Below are 19,383 nucleotides of genomic sequence, written 5' to 3'. Positions count from 1 at the left end.
CAAGCCCTTGATCCCAGACCAGGCCTCATGCAACCGACAGTGAACTGGCGAGGGCTGCAGAACAAGTCAGGTCCGCAGGCGTGTGTTTCTCTGCCCTCCTGCCCTGCGCTCCGGCGGGCCGGGCCCCACCTACCCTGGAGCCTTCCAGAATCCGAACCTGCCTGCAGCCCCGACGTCTGACTCTGGTGTTAACTAGCGGGCAGCCGGGCAGAAAGGCCTGGCACTGTCAACACGCTTGCCTCCTATGCTGTGACACCACTTTGATTTTCGGGGCAGAGCACTGCGCGCGGCTCGGATGGATGCTTCGCGTCCGCCTGCCGCGGCGCCGGCGTCTTTGTCTGGGCACGGGGGAGCTGTGATTTATGTCATAAGCTCGCTGTGAAACCTTTGCCTCAGTAATTCTGAGCTCCGTGGGTGTCTCTTTACATCTATTTAAAGCACGGCTGCTGCCCACGGACGGCGTGCTCTGTGACATTCCCGGGTGCCTCTGTGTCCGCCCCGCCGTGGCGAGGAGTCTTGCCTGCAGAGTCGCTGCAGCGTTTGCTGCACACTCCACGAGTCTGCCGAGCGGAGTCGGGTCTGTCCCTTTGATGTCCTGCGTGGTGATTAGACCCCGTCCCCCGCGGACCACTGGCAGGGGCCTGGCTGCAGGCGCCTGCTGCTTCCGGAGTTCGCCCTGTTTGTCCCGGGGCAAGGCCACAACATGGGCGCCTGTTAGCTTTGCTTCGAGGCCTCTCAGCGGGGTGGTGAATGCGATCCCCTCTGAAACCTGTCCTTGACCGCGGTGCCCGGGGCTGGTGGCTGTGGAGCCCGTCAGCGCTCCTTCATGGGGCGTCCCCTCGAGTCGTGGGGAACCTCAGCGCACAGAAGTCAGATCCCCATCTCCCAAGACTGACCCCGTGGGCGGCTGCGCCCCGGAGATGCCGGCGTCCCCTTCATTCATTCTTCAAACACGGACTGAAGATTTGCAGGTGCAGGTGAAGTGGTCCGCGCAGGGGAGGCCACGGTGTTGATGCTTTTTTTGTGAATGCCTCCATGTGTTAAGATTTCTCAAGGAAGCTCCAATTCCTTCCCAAATGGAGTGAAATTGCAGACAGACTGTCTCTTCGAGGAGCCAAGAACTTCCCAGGGCCTTTTGATTCCCTGCTCTCACAGACGGCCTCCACCTTCAAACCCACCTGCAGCTGGCAGCCTGCAGCCCCACTGACGTGCTGTATTTCTGTGGGGCTGACGGACTGGGGGGGGGCGGATCCCAGGATAGGGCCCCTTGAAGCCCAGAGGGGAGGCACTGTGCCCCGTTCTGCATCTCAAGGTCAAGGTAGAGTACTTCTGACAGCTCTGTAGACAGAGTTCAGGGGCCAGAGGCCTTGCCCCCAGGGGCGAGGTCGGTGGGGTTGTGCCCAGGACTTGGAAACCTGCAAAGATTGCCTGATTCCAACACTACCAAAGGACTAGTACTGGCCACTACTGAAATATTGAGACATGTAGACCTTTTTTTTTTCTTTTAAAGCATTTGCCACAAATATTTTTCACTTTTGGCCCATCACGTAAAGTCACTTCTTCTGTCTTGTTTGTTTCTTGCTCCTTCTTCATGCAATTTCATGCCACGAGGGCTGAAGCATCCTCCTTTAATGCAAACGCAGCGTGAATTGGAAGGGCAGCAGGTGGGTCTTGTTTCCGTGTTATTGGTCGATGAACTAAGGCCAACATTACAATGTAGATGATGACTCAGGTAAGTGTTATGGAAAATAAAAGTGCGGGTGTTCCTTCGCTTTCAAGAGCCTGTCGTACTGAAATCCTGCAACAGTGGGTGCCGTGAGAGAATTACTTGGCACCGTGACGGTGAGGCGCAGAAACACTCAGGGAGTCGAGTGGGTGGGTTTTCCACGTTTCACCTATGTTTTGCTAGACACACTTTCCTCTGGGTGCATCTACGCTGCAGAGTTGGCATTTGCGAGAAATGTGTGAATTTCACTATTCCAGCCCACCCAGAGGACTGTCCTTTAAAAGTAGTAGCTTTTCAGCTATTTGTTCAAAACTTACCAGGCCAAAGTATGTCTCCTGCTTATGACTGGCAGGCCTGGGGATAATTTTTAAATCGAGCACACTCAATTTGACATCTAACGTGGTATGACTTCCCTTCAGTGAAGTCTTGTTTGGGGGAGGGCAGTGTCTTCTTATTCCAACCAATATTTGGGGAACTTTTTTGGAGGAAACTTTTTCCGTCTTCTAAGTATTTTCTCTGATGGGAAATCTTTAGTCTTCATCTTTATCATTTCAGGGTGGATCTGACACGTGGGAAAAGTGACACGCCGCTCACAGTCAAGTCTGCAGAGTGGGGTTAAGGTCCCAGCAGGGCCCTGACCCTGCGCGGGGCATTTCACCTGGTTGAAACTCAGGTGGGAGACCATAATGAGCCTGGTGTATTTCCCAGGAGTGTGGTTTAGACGGAATGACAGATCTGTGAACGTGTGAAGTGCTTTCATTAAGCTCATGAGTAAGGCAGGTGGTCAGATTCGGTATTTCAGATCCAACAGGAGACTGATACTCATTGTTTACCAATTACACCACGAGGTAAGCTGCCAAAATATTCTGAGCCATGATGACGACCGCGAACTTAGTGCCTGGCATCTCCAGGTAACTACTATGAAAGGGTATAGTCAGGCAGGCAACTTAATTTTCTTTTTTCTTTTTAAATGTTTATTTTTGAGAGAGAGAGAGAGAGAGTGGGGGAGGGGTAGAGAGAGAGAGAGGGAGACACAGAATCCGAAGCAGCTCCAGGCTCCGAGCTGCCAGCACAGAGCCCGACACGGGGCTCGAACCCACGAACGTGAGATCATGGCCTGAGCTGAAGACTGATGCTCAACCGACTGAACTACGGGGCGCCCCTCTTCCTTCTCTAAGCAGGCTTCCCCAGTGTGGGGCTCGAACTCACGACCCCGGGGCTGAATCCCATCTGAATCCCATGATCTACAGGCTGAGCCAGCCAAGTACCCCGGGCAACTTAATTTTCTAGTGACTCCGGCCAGGGGGCTTCTGGGCCCTGCTCTGGTCCCAAGCGTGGTCCCAGATGCTGGTGAGGCACGCACTCCCCGTCCTCCACCCCGGAACCAGGAGCTGCACGTTGACGGGGAGGTGCGGGGAGGGCAGCAGAGCGAGCCCCGCCGCGGGCCCGTCCCCGGGTGGGGGGGGGTCCCCCTTACCTTGGGGAAGGCGTCGGGCCACACGCTGGGGGAGCCGTGGTTGAGCAGCGCCTGCACCGTGCGCTGCGGCGCGGCCTCGGGGGCGAAGGCGGCGGTCTGCAGCGCGCGGGCCAGCGGCGAGGCCCCGCCGTAGTCGAGCGCGCGCGCGTCGGCGCCGTGGCGCAGCAGGAGGCGCGCCAGGCCGGCGCGCGCGCGGCCGCAGGCCTTGTGCAGCGGGCTGCGCTCGTCCTCGTCGCGCGCGTCCGCCGCCGCCCCGCGCCGCAGCAGCAGCGCGCACAGGCGCAGGCGGCGCGCGTGCTCGTCGGGGCCGCGCGCCGCGCCGCACGCCGCGCTCAGGGCCGTCTCGCCGCGGCCGTTCCTCGCGTCCACGCGCGCGCCGCGGCCCAGGTAGAGGCGCGCGTGCTCGTCCAGGCCGCGCTCGGCCGCCACGTGCAGCGGCGTGTCCCGGCCCGCGCCGCCCGCGCGCTGCACCGAGGCGCCGTGCTCCAGCAGCGCTTGCGCGCACCTGCGGGGAGGCCAAGGCCGGTCAGGGCGGCGGGGGGCGGGGGGCGGGGGGCGGGGGGGGACGCGACCCCGACCCCGGCCGCCCCGCCCCGCCGCCGCCCCCAGCGCCCGCTGGCCTCGTGGAAAGCAAGGGCGGCCCTGCGAGAAAGGACCCGGGTTCGGCCGTAGGGTGCCCAGGCTGCGGGAGTTGAGACTGAGCCGGGGAGAAAGATGAGAAGCTGGCAGACCCGGGGTGGGGTGGGGTGGGGTGGGGTTTGAGGCCAACCGGTTACGAACGGTGGAAATCGCTAGCAACGTTTCCTAAGAATGCACGTGCAGAGTTAGAGTTTAGGAGGAACCTGGAAGTGCTTGGTGCTACTCTGGAAGGGAATGTGGTTCAAACGACAGCGCCGGAAGCACTAATTCCCTGGGCTCTTGGTCATGGCTGGCGGTCACAGAGGGCTTGGGAGGCCTGGTTCTAAGGAGGGCCCCCTAGACCGGCGGGCTCTTCCTCAGCCCGCAGGTAACTCTGCTGTAAACTGCTCCGCTTTGGTGATGGTGGGAGGCAAGACTCGCGCGGCTCCCGTAGAGGGAACCCATCCACCCTTCGGGGCCCTGACACAGACTGGCCCTGGGGTGCAGGCGTGGGTGGAACATGTCTAATGGCGGGGCTTCCTTTGTTTCCATCAGACTTGCCTTGGAGACTGTGAACCCTGGCTGTACCCGTGTGAGTACAGACCCCAGTGGTCTCCTGGGGGTTCTAGACTCCCACAGGCCGCTGGGGTCTCCCCCCCCGGGGTGAGTGTCTGCTGCTGCCTCCAGGTCCACGGACTGGGTCCCCAGAGTGTCCTGTTACCCGGGCACCACTGCCCCTCCCAGCAGAGAGGCTTCCTCGGAGCCTCCTCTGCAGCTGGGAGAACCCCAGACTCCTACCTGACGGCGGGCGGCAGGCTGATGACCAGGCAAGGCTCACGCTGGGCCTTCGACCTTCCCGCATTGTGCTGAGCCTGGTCGCTCGTGGACACCGCCAAAACACCAGCCCCACTTCCGACCCCTGCTCCCGGTCACTCCCGCACACGGCCAGTGATGTGCTTGCCGCAGCTTTGCCCCAGCGTGCCGGCCTCAGGCCAAGCCTCTGCTCCCGCTGGCCGGTCCATGCCCGTGGGTCCCTTTCTCATCACTGCTCTGCCGAGACTTGGGTCCTAGGGGACTCATCTCTGAGCCCGGCCTGCCTTCCTTCCCCGCCGAGTGGTGCCGCGCTCACTCCGTCAGCACCCTAGCTTCCTGGACCCGAGGGGACCCAAGTGGCCGTGTCTTCCACGTTGAGCCCTGCTGTCATCCACCCGCTCTCTTGCCCTATTTGGCTGCTGCGTGGGGAGACCCTGTTCTCAGATCCAGGCCCCCAGGCTGCCCGGGCCTCGGGGAGCTGTGGTCGCCAACAGTTCAGTGTTGGAGGCGCGGTTCTCCTCTCCTCCCCGGCCGCCATCGAGCCCCGCTTCGCCCAGAGCGCGAGCTCTCTCAGGAGCAGCCACCCGTCCTGCCTTCGGCCCGTGAGTCCACCGTGACAGCCATTTACTAGAATCTGTTTCTGCAACGGTCTTTCTGTCCTGCTGTGTGTCCTGGGAAGGGGGTCCCTCTCCGTCATCCGGCCCCGGGTGCCGTTCTCTTCTGCCTCCGTCCGGGTCTTGCTCTGTAAGTGACTTGTGCTTTGCCGTTTCCTTGTCGCCCAGCTGCCCCGCGTTTCCACGGGTCACTCGGCCCCACAGGCTTGACTTCTTTCATCGTCCCGGGCACTGTTTCCTCCCTCCATCCCCAATCTCGCTGCCCTTTGTGGAGGACCATAGCGTTTCTTGCCTGAGCCTTCACCTCAGACTCTAAGTTTGCCCCTTGCTCCAGCCTAACTACCCAGAAAGAGCCTTTCCGGTGCGAGCCGGGTGATATGTGCCTGCTGAGAACCCGATGGCCTCCTCCCAGTGCCTGCTGCACACAGCTCAGGCTCCTCTGTCCCCGACACAGGACGCGGCCTCGCCCAGCTCCCTCCCGTGGACCTCACCAGCTGTTCTTCCCGGTGCTCCATCCTGTCCCGACCACACACCTGCTGTGCCATGTCCCCATGCCTTTTGCACCCGCCCCTCCTTGCTGGGATGCTTGCCTGCCCGGATGGCCCACACCCCCCTCTCTTCCCCTCCTCTTCCTCTCCGACACCTTCCCAGCACTGCCAGCAGAGGTTCATACCCCTGTGTTGTCATTTAGCTTGGGGCAGGGCGTGTATCACACCACGTTTCCAGGGTTCGTTAGCATGTTTGACTCCTCTCTAGAGACTGTCGGCTCCTTGAGTGTGGAAATGGGGTATTTGTCTCCGCTCTTCGGTGCCTCTTGCAGACCTAGCCCGCGATGGGTATTCCCTAAAAGCACCTTGAACTGACGCATCTCATTAATGAACATCTTTCAGCTTTCCTTCAAGTCGCTGCTCTCTTTCCCGTGATTCACCTGGCTGGGGCTCCGAAACGAGATCATCTGTCGAGGGTTTCCCAGGCTGGAAGCGGCTGCCCTTAAATCCGTTTGTATTTCTGCCCCGGGACTCTCAGCATTTCTAATTCCTTCTATTTCTCCAGTCTCCGTATCAGCAGTTACCTTGAGAGGTGGCCTGTCTTGGGTGAAAAATCTTTACAAACAAGTACAGTTTGATGTGAAATGTCCCTGGGGACAATAGCCAGCTAAGAGAGGATGCAAATTTTACAATCAGAGTGCTTCAGATTTGCTTCCTCTCTGCCACTCTGGGAGGCATCTTGAACGGTGCAGCAGGAGGTTAGGAATCAAGGGTTCCGTCTCATTTTGCCGCCGAGCCTGTGCGCTCCCAAACAATCGCAGAAGCATTTCCTTCTACTGTTGTCGTTGTTGTTTTTAAAGCAGCCCAGCCTCTTCAAAGCAGTCCACTGGGAAATGACAACCAGGCCTCTCTTCCCCGTCCAGAGCCTAACTGGCTGCTGGCCAAGGTGCTATTTGCAACGAAGATCCCTTTCAGAAGAACGAGGGCGCCGGCCCACCCTCTGGAGGGCTGTGGGTGCTCTTTTCATTTTTAATGAAGAGCCTCTAATTGGCTAAATCTGGGCACTTGCTCCAAGCAGGTAGCGTCGTAGGCTGCAGACCAACAGGCACGAGAGAAAACAACACAAACAATTGATGGAGGCACATCTCACTGGGCGGTCATCAGAAATGAAGGTGTGGGAGCCTGTGCAGTGACATGGAAAGCCATTCGCGGTGGTTATGCGAAAAGATTGGGTTACAAGACGGCACAGAACAGGCTTGTTTCTTAAAAAACCAGAGACGTACAGGCATCGAGAGATGCCTAGAAATGTATAGGGCAGTGTGTGTTTACCTATGGATGATGGTGCGAGGGACACTCTCATTTCCTTTCGGCCTGCTCGTATTTTCAAAATTTCCGTAATGAATCAGAGCTACAGTTCGAAAGAGGAACAACGGCGGTTGAGGACAACAGACCCATCCCCCACCGGCCACAACAGCAGTTCGTGGAGGGTCCAAATGGCTAGCTTTCCGGGTGCCCAATGCGCTCACATTTCCCATTGGCCCGTCCGGGTACAAGCAGCGACCTCAGGAAGTATGGCTGGAGAACCTCGGAGAAGGCGGGTCTGAAGGAGGGACAGCAGGGGTAAGAAGCGTGATGAGTGACAGCGGTCTTGGGGACCTGCTAGGCCTGACCTCGCGTGCGTCCGTGTCATTAGTGAAGAAGAAATGGCTTATGAGGACAGCACCACCCGAGCTTGTACGCCTGTGTGGGGGGCCCGGCTTCGGCTTCGGCCTTTCCTCTGAGGGCAGATCTGGTGAGCAGGTCCCTCGCTGTCTTGACGGGAGAGTCACAAAGGCCTGGGGCCGGTGGAGAATGGCCTCCTATCAGGACCATGGGTACATTCCCATCTAGGCATGCTACAATGACTTGTCTCTGTCCTCCAGGGATTGGGGAGACACGGCGCTGTCCGAACAGCCTCTGATACACAGCGGCTCGGGCACACGCTAACACCCCCCAACCCTCGTCGCCATCTTTGATGATGATCGTAGTGACAGGCTGTTACAGGGGCCTCAGGTTGACAGTACACAGAAAAAGAAGCTTGAGCCACGAGGCAGGAGTTAATAAAGACGAGCCCATCAAGGGCTGTTGAATTAACGTCATTTTAACTTATTTCTAAGTGGGGAAGCAGGATTCTGAGCCCACATCCGACACATGGCTCCCATCCACCTTCCAGCATCTTCTGGAGGCACTGCCTGGGAATCTCCCAGGTGCGGAAGTCCACGTGGATACTTCAGCCTGGGCTTTTCTGCTGTTTGCTTGCTCTCTTCCCCTTTGACACCACTTGCCAAGCCTCCCTGCATCTCATGAGGCTGGGCCTGCTCAACGCTTGTCTCATCTGTCCCCCTTCCTCCCCATTGCCTGTTTTTTGTTTTTTTTTTTAAAGTTTATTTATTCTTGAGAGAGCAAGTGAGGAAGCGTGTGCAAGAACAACTGTGGGAGGGTCAGAGAGAGAAGGAGAGAGAGAGAATCCCAAGCAGGCTCTGCACTGTCAGCGCAGACCCCACCTTGGGGCTCAAACTCGTGAACCATGAGATCGTGACCTGAGCCGAAAATCAAGAGTCGGACGCTTAACCGACTGAGCCACCCAGGTTCCCTCCCCCCCCCCCGCATTACTTGGTTTATACAAAGCCTTCAAAAGAGGTATTTCACAGCCTCTGGATCTGAGCTGAGAGGTCTCTAGCACTTGATCTTTTAAGTTATTTTGAAAAAAGGTTATCTGTAGTTTTTGTGACAAATCTGCATGGTAGGTGGAATTTGCAGGTGGGAAACTTGAGGCTTAAAAGACCGGTGACTTGCAGAAGGGCCGTGCAGGCAGGAAGCGGCAAAGTGGAGATCTCCGATACTCTGGCTTCAGAGCTCTCGGTCAGGCCACCTGCCTGCTGTGTCATTTGTGAAGCTCTCTCTGTGAGCCAGGCACCGTGCTAGGCATTTTCCAGAAGTTACTTCTGAACTTTTCGTTCAGTCGTTGATCCCTTCGTTCACTCATTTAGGAAGTAGAGAGTCAGCCCCTCAGGGCGGAGAGAAGTGTGTCTTTTCTGAGTGCTTCACACGAATTTCTGGATAGACTTGCTGCAGGCCCTGGAAGGCAGGGCAAGGCAGGGGAGGTCGCCAGGCTCATGGACTTGGTACTGTGGGGCAGGTGGCAGCTGCCCGCTCCTCACCCAGTCACGCCAGCAGCTCTGCACGCGAGATCCCATTTCCCCAGCTGGATTCAGTTTTTGAGGTCTGGGCAATGATCTCAAGCGTAGGGACGTGGGAGATGACGGTGACCCCACAGCCAGCACATCCTGCTTGGGATGGGAATCCCGGCTGTCACTAGGTAGCTGCTCACCAAAAAGTGGGACCGTGTTTCCTGTTGCCGGAGGTTGCTTGAGTCCTTGGACCATCCTGACTGCCCTTTGCCATCTCCTTCCGTGATCGCCATCCAGTCCCTCTGACAGGCAGAAGGGGTGTCACGCTAGATGATGTGTTCGGTGAGTGTCATGAATCAGTCTGGTTTCATCATCGTTGCTGCTGTGTTTCCTCCTCAGAGCTGACATGCAGGCTGATGGGCTGGAGACACGTCCCCGGAGAAGGGTGACTGGAGCCCCGGGCCTGGGTCCATGGGTGGGGGTGGACGCGGCCCTCTGGGCGCTGGGCAAGCACCAGCCTCTGGGGGAAGGGACGTGGGGGAGAGCCTGGGGCAGAAAACACAGGCGTGTTTTCTAATGAAGCCATTGCACGAAGTTTCCCTCCTGTGGATGGACTTCCCGGCCGACTCCGAATGAAGGATGGGGAAGCCATTGCCCCAAGACTTTGATGGAGGAGCTGTTCCACGTTAGTCCCCGGACCTTCTGCTGAGGCTCTCCTTTGGGGACTTGCCACCCGCCCCTTTCTGTTCTGTATTTTCTTCCCTTTCCGTTTCTTCAGGGATGCTAAGCTTCGAGACTATCAGGCACGAATGTTTACAATTGAAATGGTTGATGTGAATGGACAAATCCTTAAGGGTACGGGAAGATTGAGAGAGAAACCGGCTGGCCATTTCTATCCTTATGCTTTCTCTCTGAGCAATGGCCACCACTTCATTTCTTCTGAAGTGATGGATGGTTGTGGCTGGTGATGATATTTTGGGCAAATTCTCCCCAGACTGCAAGTGAAACCCTGCATTTTGGCAAAACTGAGCAACGGTTTAAGGAACAAACTTTGTGAAGCCATCTCCACGGTTTGCCTCACTGGCCCCTGAAGTAGTGTCTGACTTTCTAGAAGCTTCACCAGTGTCCCTTCATCAACAAGAAATGGGCAGCCTCTCTTTCCTCCCCTGGTATCAATATAATGCATGAAGAGAAAGACCCAGAGGCATCAGAATGACGAACAAAATGAAGAATGAGCAAAAGAAAAAGGACTCTACTCCCTCTTTAAGTGGGGGTAGGAAAGGGTGGGGGAGCTTGGAATTGGATGAGAGAAAAGTTTTATGTATGTAGGTGTGTATGAATTTTTAAAGTGAGGTGAACTTTGCACACAGAGGAATGCACAGGTCTTCAGACTACAGTTGTATACATTTTGACAAAGGAATACAACTGTAAATGACATTCGTGTCAAAATGTAGAATATTTCACTCTCTCCCAGAAGTTTCCTTGTGTTTGCCACCAGTCATCACCCACAGGCAACCACGATTCTGTTTCTCTCATGGTTTAGTTTTCTAGTATTTTCTCCTTTTTGGCGTCTGGCTTCTTCTGCTCAGCAGTGTCTTTGACATTCCTCGTACTGTCGTGTGCATGAGTAACTTGTTCATTTTTATTTCTGAGTCATATTTAATTGTCTGGATATATCACAGTTTCCAAATGTCCTCTTCTATTGGTATTGTTGGGCATTTGGGTGTCTCTGTTTTCTGCTATCGTCAGTAAAGCTGCTGTGAACATCTTTGTGTAAGTCTTCTCTTGTGGACGTATGTTCTCATTTCTCCTGGGTAAATATGCAGAATTCAGAATAGCTGGCAGGTGTATGTTTAATTTTAGAAGAAACTACCAAACATGTTATTGAAGTGATTATATTATTATGCAGCATTCAAGAATTGTGGTTGCCTCGCTTCTTGGCGATACTCAGTATTTGTCAGTGTTTTTGACTTTAGCCACTCTAATGGGTGTGAAACAGTAAAATTTTCCCTGTGGCTTTACTTTGCATTTCCCTGATGATTAGTGATGTTGAGCGCCTTTTTATTTGCATATTGGGCCATTTGTATATCTTTCCTGAAGTGTCTGGTCAAGGCTTTTGCCCAGAGGGTAAAGGTTTGATTTGGCCTCCATTATCTCTTTTAATTCCTGACAATGAGTTGTAGGTGTTCGAATGGGACTTGGCAAGTGACCAGATTGCTGAGAAATCTACCTGAGAGGACATCAAGGGTCAGGAAAGGGGCATAGACACCTGTGACGGAACATGTCCGGAAGGTGTGGCTAGAGATGAGCAGAGCGACTTCCTGACTATACAGGGTGTTTGAAAAGAACTTAGGTGATCGTTCAGCATTGGTCTCTCTTACACTTGACTTTTGGCAGTTTCCGCTGTGTAGCACCTTACTGGCAAGACATGAGCCCTCAATGAGACTCAGTTTCTTAGTCTGTAGACTGGGGATAGCCATGCCTTGCAGGCCTGCTGGAGGACCATAGGAAGTAAGATAGTTGAAAGTGCTCAGGAAGGCGTGAAGTTCTACAAATATCAAATCACCCAATGGGGGTGGCCCCTCCCTGGCACCTGTTCTTTAGTATCCTTCTGATGCCTCAGACCTCTGTTAAATCAGGCCATGTTTTCTCCCCTCAGTAAATCAATCACTCATCTGGGGTGTGGAAAGAGCAGACAGTTTTCTGGATCATGTATCAATGCCCATGAGGCTGGTACCTTGGGCAGGTAAACCTCTTATTATCCAGCGGAGACTTTTGGGGTTGGTCTGAGGACTTTGAGCAGTTATCTGTGCTTGAACCTGGCCAGAGAGTGCCTTTCTTGCCTCAGGAAAAGTAATACTTTCTTGCTCTCCGCCTGAATTTCAGCCTGCCTGCTCTGAACTAGAAAAGCACTGTCCAATGATTCTCTTCAGTGATTGTTAAGGAAATTAGCTGCTTCCACAGGTCCAGTGCTGGCTTCTGAATGATTTTTTTTATCAAGTTAAATTAATTGGACTGGGACAAAAAAAGCAAACATCCATGCTCTTTACTAATATGCTCATGAAGGAAGGAAGTCTTCCTCACTTCTGTTTAAATCAAGATAACTTTAGATGAAAAAAAGAATCAAGATTCTACTAATCCTTTTCTTATTTTAATTATCTCAGATTTTTAAAAAAAAGGGTCAAGGAGAGGAGTCTGATAATAAATAGGGCGAGGCTGACATGCAGGCTACTAACGTGAAGAGAGTAACTTTACTGGAACTTTTCTTTTTGGGAAAATCTCTTCAAAAGGCTCCTAGATTAAAGCTCTGATATCCCTTTTTGTGTGTTGAATTCTGAATTCTGAAGCTTGCTGGTTGGAAGGAAGCACAGATAATTTTTCTTTTTTAATCCCAGGAACTCAGAGACTCAAAGGTTTTAAAGTCCTGCACCCATGGTGAATTGCTGACTAAAAGGGGTTGGAGCAGAAGTGGGTCCCTAGGTGTGGAGACCATTGTCATCAAGAGTAAGAAAATGAAATGGCTCTGTATGTAGGTCAACGACCCCCTCTCTACTGTAAGGTAAAAAAATTAAGGATGACCTAAAATCTACTATGTATAAAAAGATTCTGGAGAAGGTAGCTCTTTCTTGTCAAAGTGATAATATGTTTATACTACCCGAAGCCAGACCTCCTCGGAGTCTAACTTTAGGGGGACTCTTTAGAGCTGAAAAGCTGTGGTCGAAACCCCAAGCCCTTTCTGACATCTATTACCTTTTTATCCTTCAAGGTAGTTGGCTATGTTATTGTAGAGGTGTTCAATGGAATCCGCCAGCATTTTCCATTATAATCATTGATATCGAAGGGATTCTAAGTCAGCTGTTGCATAGTTCTGCCTGAACTTCTGGTATATTCATCACTTACCTCAAACTTTCCCCCAATAACCAGGATTTAAATAAGTCAAGACTGTCAAATTAAATCACCAGAGAGAAAGATTCATACAGAGGGACACATAGAGGCAGGCGAGGACTGAGGAGAAGAGGAGGAGAAAGAGGAAGACAAAAGAAAAGGGATTTAAAAAGCTCCATGTTAATACAAAGACATTTAAAAAGTCCTTGTTAAACAGTGTCCTGGACCTGTATGATTTTTGAAAAACCAACTGAAGCCAGGAAATTAGTTTCTATCACACAGCGTATAAGCTGTAGCCCTAATGGTCTGCATATAGCTCAGCTCTTTACGACATCTGAATGTGAGCGTGTTGGCTAGTTAGAAGAGCTGTTGATGGAATTCACAATATTTGTGCTCTGAGTAGGAGTTTCTTTCTCACTTCTTAGTAAAAAGCAGTGTTTTTCTGATATTGTAAAGTGGGAGGCTGGAGCCTGTTAAGCAAACTTGGTTTTTAAAACTCTTCTTTCTAAATTATTTTAGATTTATGGAAAGAGTTACAAAGATAGCACAGAGAATTTCCAAATGCCTTTCACCCAGCTTTCACTAAAGTTAAGCTAGAAAGTAAGAATGCCTGCAGCTGAGGACAGAAATGGATCACAAGATTTGAATTTACCTTGGCAAACACTGAATTTCTTGACCTCCCAAAGGGCCTCTGGGCTCCCAGCCTGGGACACAGTGAAGAGGTCCCAGGCAGAACCCAGTGGACTCTCAGAGTTGAGGAGATGGATCTAGGGGTCTGGGGAAGCCAAGGTAGTTATAGTTTGCAAGGCAGAGTGATGGGCAGGAGGTGCCTTCACAGAGAAAGAACTATGCGGAATGTCAGTTGAGTACTGATTAGTGTATGTGTGTGAGGGAACTGCTCAAGACTGGAGAAATGGCACCCCAAAAGAGAGGGAATCATACCCATAGTATGTCCAAGTTCAGGAATAGTGTCTGTTCTTAACAGCCAGCATGTAAAACCAAATATATAATGGTGCATGGGTTAGAGTACTAGGAAGGGAATGGTCTCAGTAATAGGGAAAAAGTTAACTTTAGGCTAAACACTGCTCTGATCCTTCCTAACAAAGCTTAAAAGCAAGACCCAAAAGGATCAAAGTTATTTCCAAGTAACTTTAAATTCCAGAGCAGAGATCAAGAATATTGATAAGGATAGAAAAATGTCCAACACCTAATAAGAGAAAGAGGAAAAAAAAAAAAACCAGTCAAATAAAACGGACCCAGATGATAGAATTAGTAGACAGGGACTTTAAAATAGTTAAGACCATTTCTGTATGTTTGAGCAGCTAGAGGAAAGGCTGAACATATTAAGTAAAGTTGTGGAAGATACGAAAAAGGCCTGAGATTGGACTTCTAAAGTTGAAAACCATAATATCTGAGATTAAAAATACATTATATAGGAATAATGGCAGATCAGGTATTTTAGAACAAAAGATAAACCAATTACAGAAGAAAGAAAAATAGCAGCATCAGTGAGCTGTAGAACAACGTAAAATGGTGTCATATACATGTAATTGGAGTCCCTGAAAGAGAGGAAGGGATCATACAGAAGAAATGTGAAGAAATAACTACCAAATTTTTTCCAAATATGATGAAAATTATAAGCCCTCAGGTCCAAGAAACTCAATGAATCTCAAGGATGAGAAATGTGAACAAAACCACATCAAAACACATCATTACCAAATTGCTTATGATCAGTGATAAGGAGAAAGTTTTTAAGCTGGGAAAAGGACATTATTACAAAAGAACAAAAATAAAGAAGACAATAGACTTTTCATTAAAAAAAGTTAAAAGACAATGGAGCTATGTGTTTAAAACACTGAAAGAAAAAAGCCCCTGTCAACCCAGAATTCTCTACCTAAAAAAGCACCTTTCGAACACTCAGGTGAAATAAAGACTTTTTCAAACACACAGACTCTGAAAGGATTCATCACTACAAGAAATGTTAAAGAAAGCCTTTTAAGCAAAAGGAAAATGATACGAGGTGAAAATTTTGATCTATACAAAGGGATGAAGGAAACTGAAAATAAGAACTACCTGGGTAAACAGATAAACTTTTTTTCTTATTATTTCAATATATTTAAAAGAGTATGGGCTATTAGACAAAACAAAGTCAATTTATTGCTAGACTTGTGTAGAAGTAAAATATATGATACTATTAACACAAAGGCTAGGAGGAGAGAAATGAAGCATACTGTTGTACTATAGGTGAAGTAGTATAGTATTACTTGAGAGCAGACTGATACAGTAAAACTGTACGTACTCTAAACCCCCAAGCAACTACTAAGATAACACAATAAAATGTTGTGTAGAATAAGTAAAAAAAGAAAAAAACAAGAGCTTAATGGAACCATAAAAATTTCTCAATTAATACAGAAGAAGGTAGAAAAAAGAAAATAAAGGAAATAAAGAATGGATTGGAAAAAACCCAGCAGGATGTTTGATTTGAACCTAGCCATCTCAAAATCACATTAAATGTAAATGATGTAAACATCCAATTAAAAGGCAGAGACTATCAGATTGGATTAAAGAAAAGATCCAATTATAGGCTGCCAACAAGAAATCTACTTTAAAAATAAAGGCAAAAACTGAGGCTGGCCTCTAGTCAATTGTTAGCAAGAAACTGAGGCCTTCAGTTCACAATCCCTGAGGAACTGAATCCTGCTGATAACCATATGAGTTTGGCAGCAGATTCTTTCCCAGTTGATCCTTCAGATGAGACCCTGGCCCTTGTTAACATCTTGATTTCAGTCTTGTGAGTGACTCTGAAGTCACTGAAGAGAACCTAGCTAAGCCATTTCCAAACTTTCACCCACAGAAACTTTGAGATAAGAAATGTGTGTTGTTTTAACTCTATAAGTTTACAGCGATTTATTATGTAGCAATAGATAACTAATACAGATGGAAAATATATAAACTATGATACTACTATTCATATAGAGAAATATAGAAAATCCATATTAACATCAGACTAGATATTTTAATAGGGGACTTAGTAGATTTTAGAGCAAAGAATATTACCAGAGATAAAGAATATCTTTTCATAATGATAGAGGTCAGTTCTTCAAGAGGACACAATAATGCTAAACATTTGTGTACTTAATAACAAGGCTTCAAAATATTTGAAGCAAGAACTGATAAAACTATAGAGAGAAGTAGACAAAATGATTATAGTCAGAGATTTCAACACTTCTTTTTCAATAACTTGTAAAACAAGCAGGTAGAAAACCGTAAGGTATAGAAGTCTTAAACAACAGTGGTAGGCAACTTGATTCAATTGACATTTATAGAACACTCCTCTCAATAATAGTGGAATAAAAGTTCCTGTCTAGAGTACATGGAACGTTTGTAAAGACAGAATATATTTTGGATAATAAAAGAAGACTCAAAGTTAAAAGGAGTAAAGTGATACAAAATAAGTTCTCCTACCACATCAAAATAATGTGGTAGAAGAAATTAGAAATCAATACTAGAAAGATATCTGGAAAATACCCAAATATTTGAAAACCAAATAAGACACTTCTATATAACTATGGTTCAAAGAAAAAAATAAGAAGGCAAATTAGAAAGAATTTAAAACTGATTGAAAGTGAAAATATAACACTAAAAGTTGTGGGATTTAGCTAAAGTAATACATACGAGGGCATGTATAACACCAAAAACGAGCCTATATTAGAAAATAAAAAAAAATCATCAAATCAAAGACACTAGTTTCCATCTTCAGAAACTGGAAGAAAAGCAAATGAAATTCAAGGTAATCAAAGAAGGGAGAATAATAAAGACCATAGTGGAAGTTAGTGAAATAGAAAACAGTAAAACAAAGAAACAAAAATCAGTGAAGTCAAAAGCAAGGCTGATCAGGGAAGAAAATAAAAGAAACAATGTGGTGAATTCCAATATCATGAGTGAGAGTGGTGTTAATACTATAGAGTTTACAGATTAAAAGGCTAATAAAGAACAACTTATGCCAATGAATTTAACAATATAGCTGAAAAAGATAAATCTCTTGAAAGATACAAGCTATCAAAGGTCATGCAAGAAGAAATATTTTGAGTAGTACTATAGCTATTAAAGAAATTGAATTAATAGTTAAAAATCTTCTCACAAAGAAAACTCGAGGCCCAGATAGCTTCATTGATGAATTCTACCAAGTATATTTTTTATTTTTTTTAGAGAGAGAGTGTGTGAGTGTGGGAGAGGGTGAGAGAGAGAGAGAGAGAGAGAGAGAGAGAGAGAGAGAGAGAGAGAATCCTAAGCAGGCTCCATGTTGAGCCTGGAGCCCAATATGGGGCTCAATCTCATGCCCCTGGGATCATGACCCAAGTTGAAATCAAGATTCAGATGCTCAACTGACTGAGCCACCCAAGTGCCCCACTTCCAAACATTTAAGAAAGAAATAATAACAATTTTATACTAGCTCTTCAAGAAAATGGATGAGGAAGAGACACTTTCCAACTCATTTTTGAGGCCAGTGTTACTCTGATACCAAGATCAGATAAAGACATTACAAGAAAAGAAAATTACAGACCAGTATCTGTCATGAACACTAAGTACAGATTAAAATTTTTTTCTAGCTAATCAAGCCCAATAATTATTAAAATGGATATACTCCTGATCAACTGTAGTTTATCTCAAGATGGCAAGGTTGGTTTACCATTTGAAAAACAATCAATGTAAATCATTATACTAACAGACTAAAAACACACTGTATGATCATCTCTAAATATGCAGAAAAGGCATTTGAGAAAATTCAGTATCAATTCATAATAAAAACTCTCAGCAAGCTAGAAATAGAGGGGAGCTCTCTCAATTTGAAAAAGTTCGTCTACAGAAATCCAATATCTAATATCTTACTTAATAGTGAAAGACTTAGGCTTTCCTCTAAGATCAAGAGTAAGAAAAGTTGTCTGCTCTTACTACTTCTCTTCATAATTGCACTAGAGATTCTAGCCAGTGCAATAAAGGAAGATAAAGGAATAAAGTGCATCAGGTGAAGAAGGAAAACTGGGTTTATTCAAAGATCACATGGTTGCCTGCATGGAAAGCTTATGGAATTTACAATGAGTTATGAGAACAATGAGTGACTTTAACATGGTTGCAAGATACAAGATCAATAAGAAAAAATAAATTATTAATTTTATATAACAGCTACACGCAATCACAAATTTAAATTAAAAAATACTGTTTAGGGGCGCCTGGGTGGCTTAGTCAGTTAAGCGTCCGACTTTGGCTTAGGTCATGATCTCGTGGTTCGTGGGTTCGAGCCCCGCGTCGGGCTCTGTGCTGACTGCCAGCTCAGAGCCTGGAGCCTGTTTCAGAGTCTGTGTCTCCCTCTCTCTCTGACCCTCCCCTTCTCATGCTGTCTCTCTCTCTCTCCTAGAAATAAATAAAAAATTAAAAAAAAAATACTGTTTACAAAGCACCAAAAAATATTTAAGGAGGAACCTAATATGTGCCAGTCTTGTACACTGAAAACTAAGAAACACAGCAGAGAGAAATTAAAGACCCAAAGAAATGGAGAGCTTTCTTGTATTTATTATGTCGGTTCTCCCCAAATCTATAGGTTGATCTATAGGCCAACTGAGGAGATTCAAGGTTGATTCTGACCCCAGTCAGAACCCTGCAGCTTTTTTTAAAAAAAAATAGAAATTGACAAACTGGTTTTAAAACTTACAGGGAAATGCAAAGGAGCTCGGATAGCCAAAACATCTTTGGCAAAGAACGACACCTGAGAACTTACACTAGCTAACTTCGAGATTTCTTGTAGAGCTATAGTGTTCAATACAATGTGGTACTGGTGTCAAAATGGACAAATTGGCCAATAAAATTGAATACAAATATAGAGGAATGGCTCTGCCGCGGAGCCCTGGTAACCCTGCATGTTTCCACACAGAGTATGTAAGCAAAGGTCTGGAGCCACCGTTGATCTAAGTCTTGGCAGGACTTGTCCTTCTTGGGCGTGTGGGATGAGGCACTGGCACCTTTGGCTACTCCTCTTTTCACCGTTTATATAAGTGATAAATGGTCTGAGTTTAAGAGTGGCTCTGTATCAATTGAATCAGTCAGGCTTTGTCCCGTGTATACCCTTAGAAGAGTCCAGAAAGAAACCCACTCATGTGTGGTCAGTTGATTTTAGACAAAAGTGCAAAGGCAGTTCAGTGGAGAAAGGAAAGACCCTTTGACTAATGGCGATGGGACACTTGGGCATCTGCATGCAAAGAAAAAGCTTCAATCTATACCTCACACCATATGCAGAAATTAACAAACAATGGGTCACAGACTTAAATGCAAAAAGTAAAATTACTACATTTATAGAGGAAAATTCAGGAGGAAATGTTTGTGACTCTGGGTTAGGCAAAGATTATTATTATTATTTTAGATATTATAACCCAGGGTAATTTCTAAAGAAAAAAATTGATAAGCTGATTCCACCAAAATTAAGAATTGCTCTTCTTCAAAAGGCATTTAAAAAGTGTTTATTTATTTTGAGAGAGAGAGAGAGAGAGAGAGAGAATCCCAAGCAGGCTCCATGCTCAGTGTGGACCCTGAGGTGGGG

At 47.9% G+C, this 19,383-nt stretch overlaps 1 protein-coding gene across 1 annotated transcript in view; it reads right to left on the bottom strand.

Moving 5' to 3' along the window:
* The window catches only part of ASB18 (ankyrin repeat and SOCS box containing 18), a 62,009-nt gene that overhangs the window by 16,885 nt on the left and 25,741 nt on the right, over positions 1–19,383 (bottom strand). The window contains exon 5 of the mRNA XM_039228509.1: positions 3,204–3,708. Within this exon, the coding sequence (XP_039084440.1) occupies positions 3,204–3,708 (505 nt within the window). The remainder of the gene's footprint in view (positions 1–3,203; positions 3,709–19,383) is intronic.

This window comes from Hyaena hyaena, unplaced genomic scaffold (genome assembly GCF_003009895.1).
Source record: "Hyaena hyaena isolate Hyena2069 unplaced genomic scaffold, ASM300989v1 scaffold_31, whole genome shotgun sequence".
In the NCBI taxonomy this organism is placed as follows: domain Eukaryota; kingdom Metazoa; phylum Chordata; class Mammalia; order Carnivora; family Hyaenidae; genus Hyaena; species Hyaena hyaena.
This window is presented reverse-complemented; position numbering and strand designations above follow the sequence as displayed.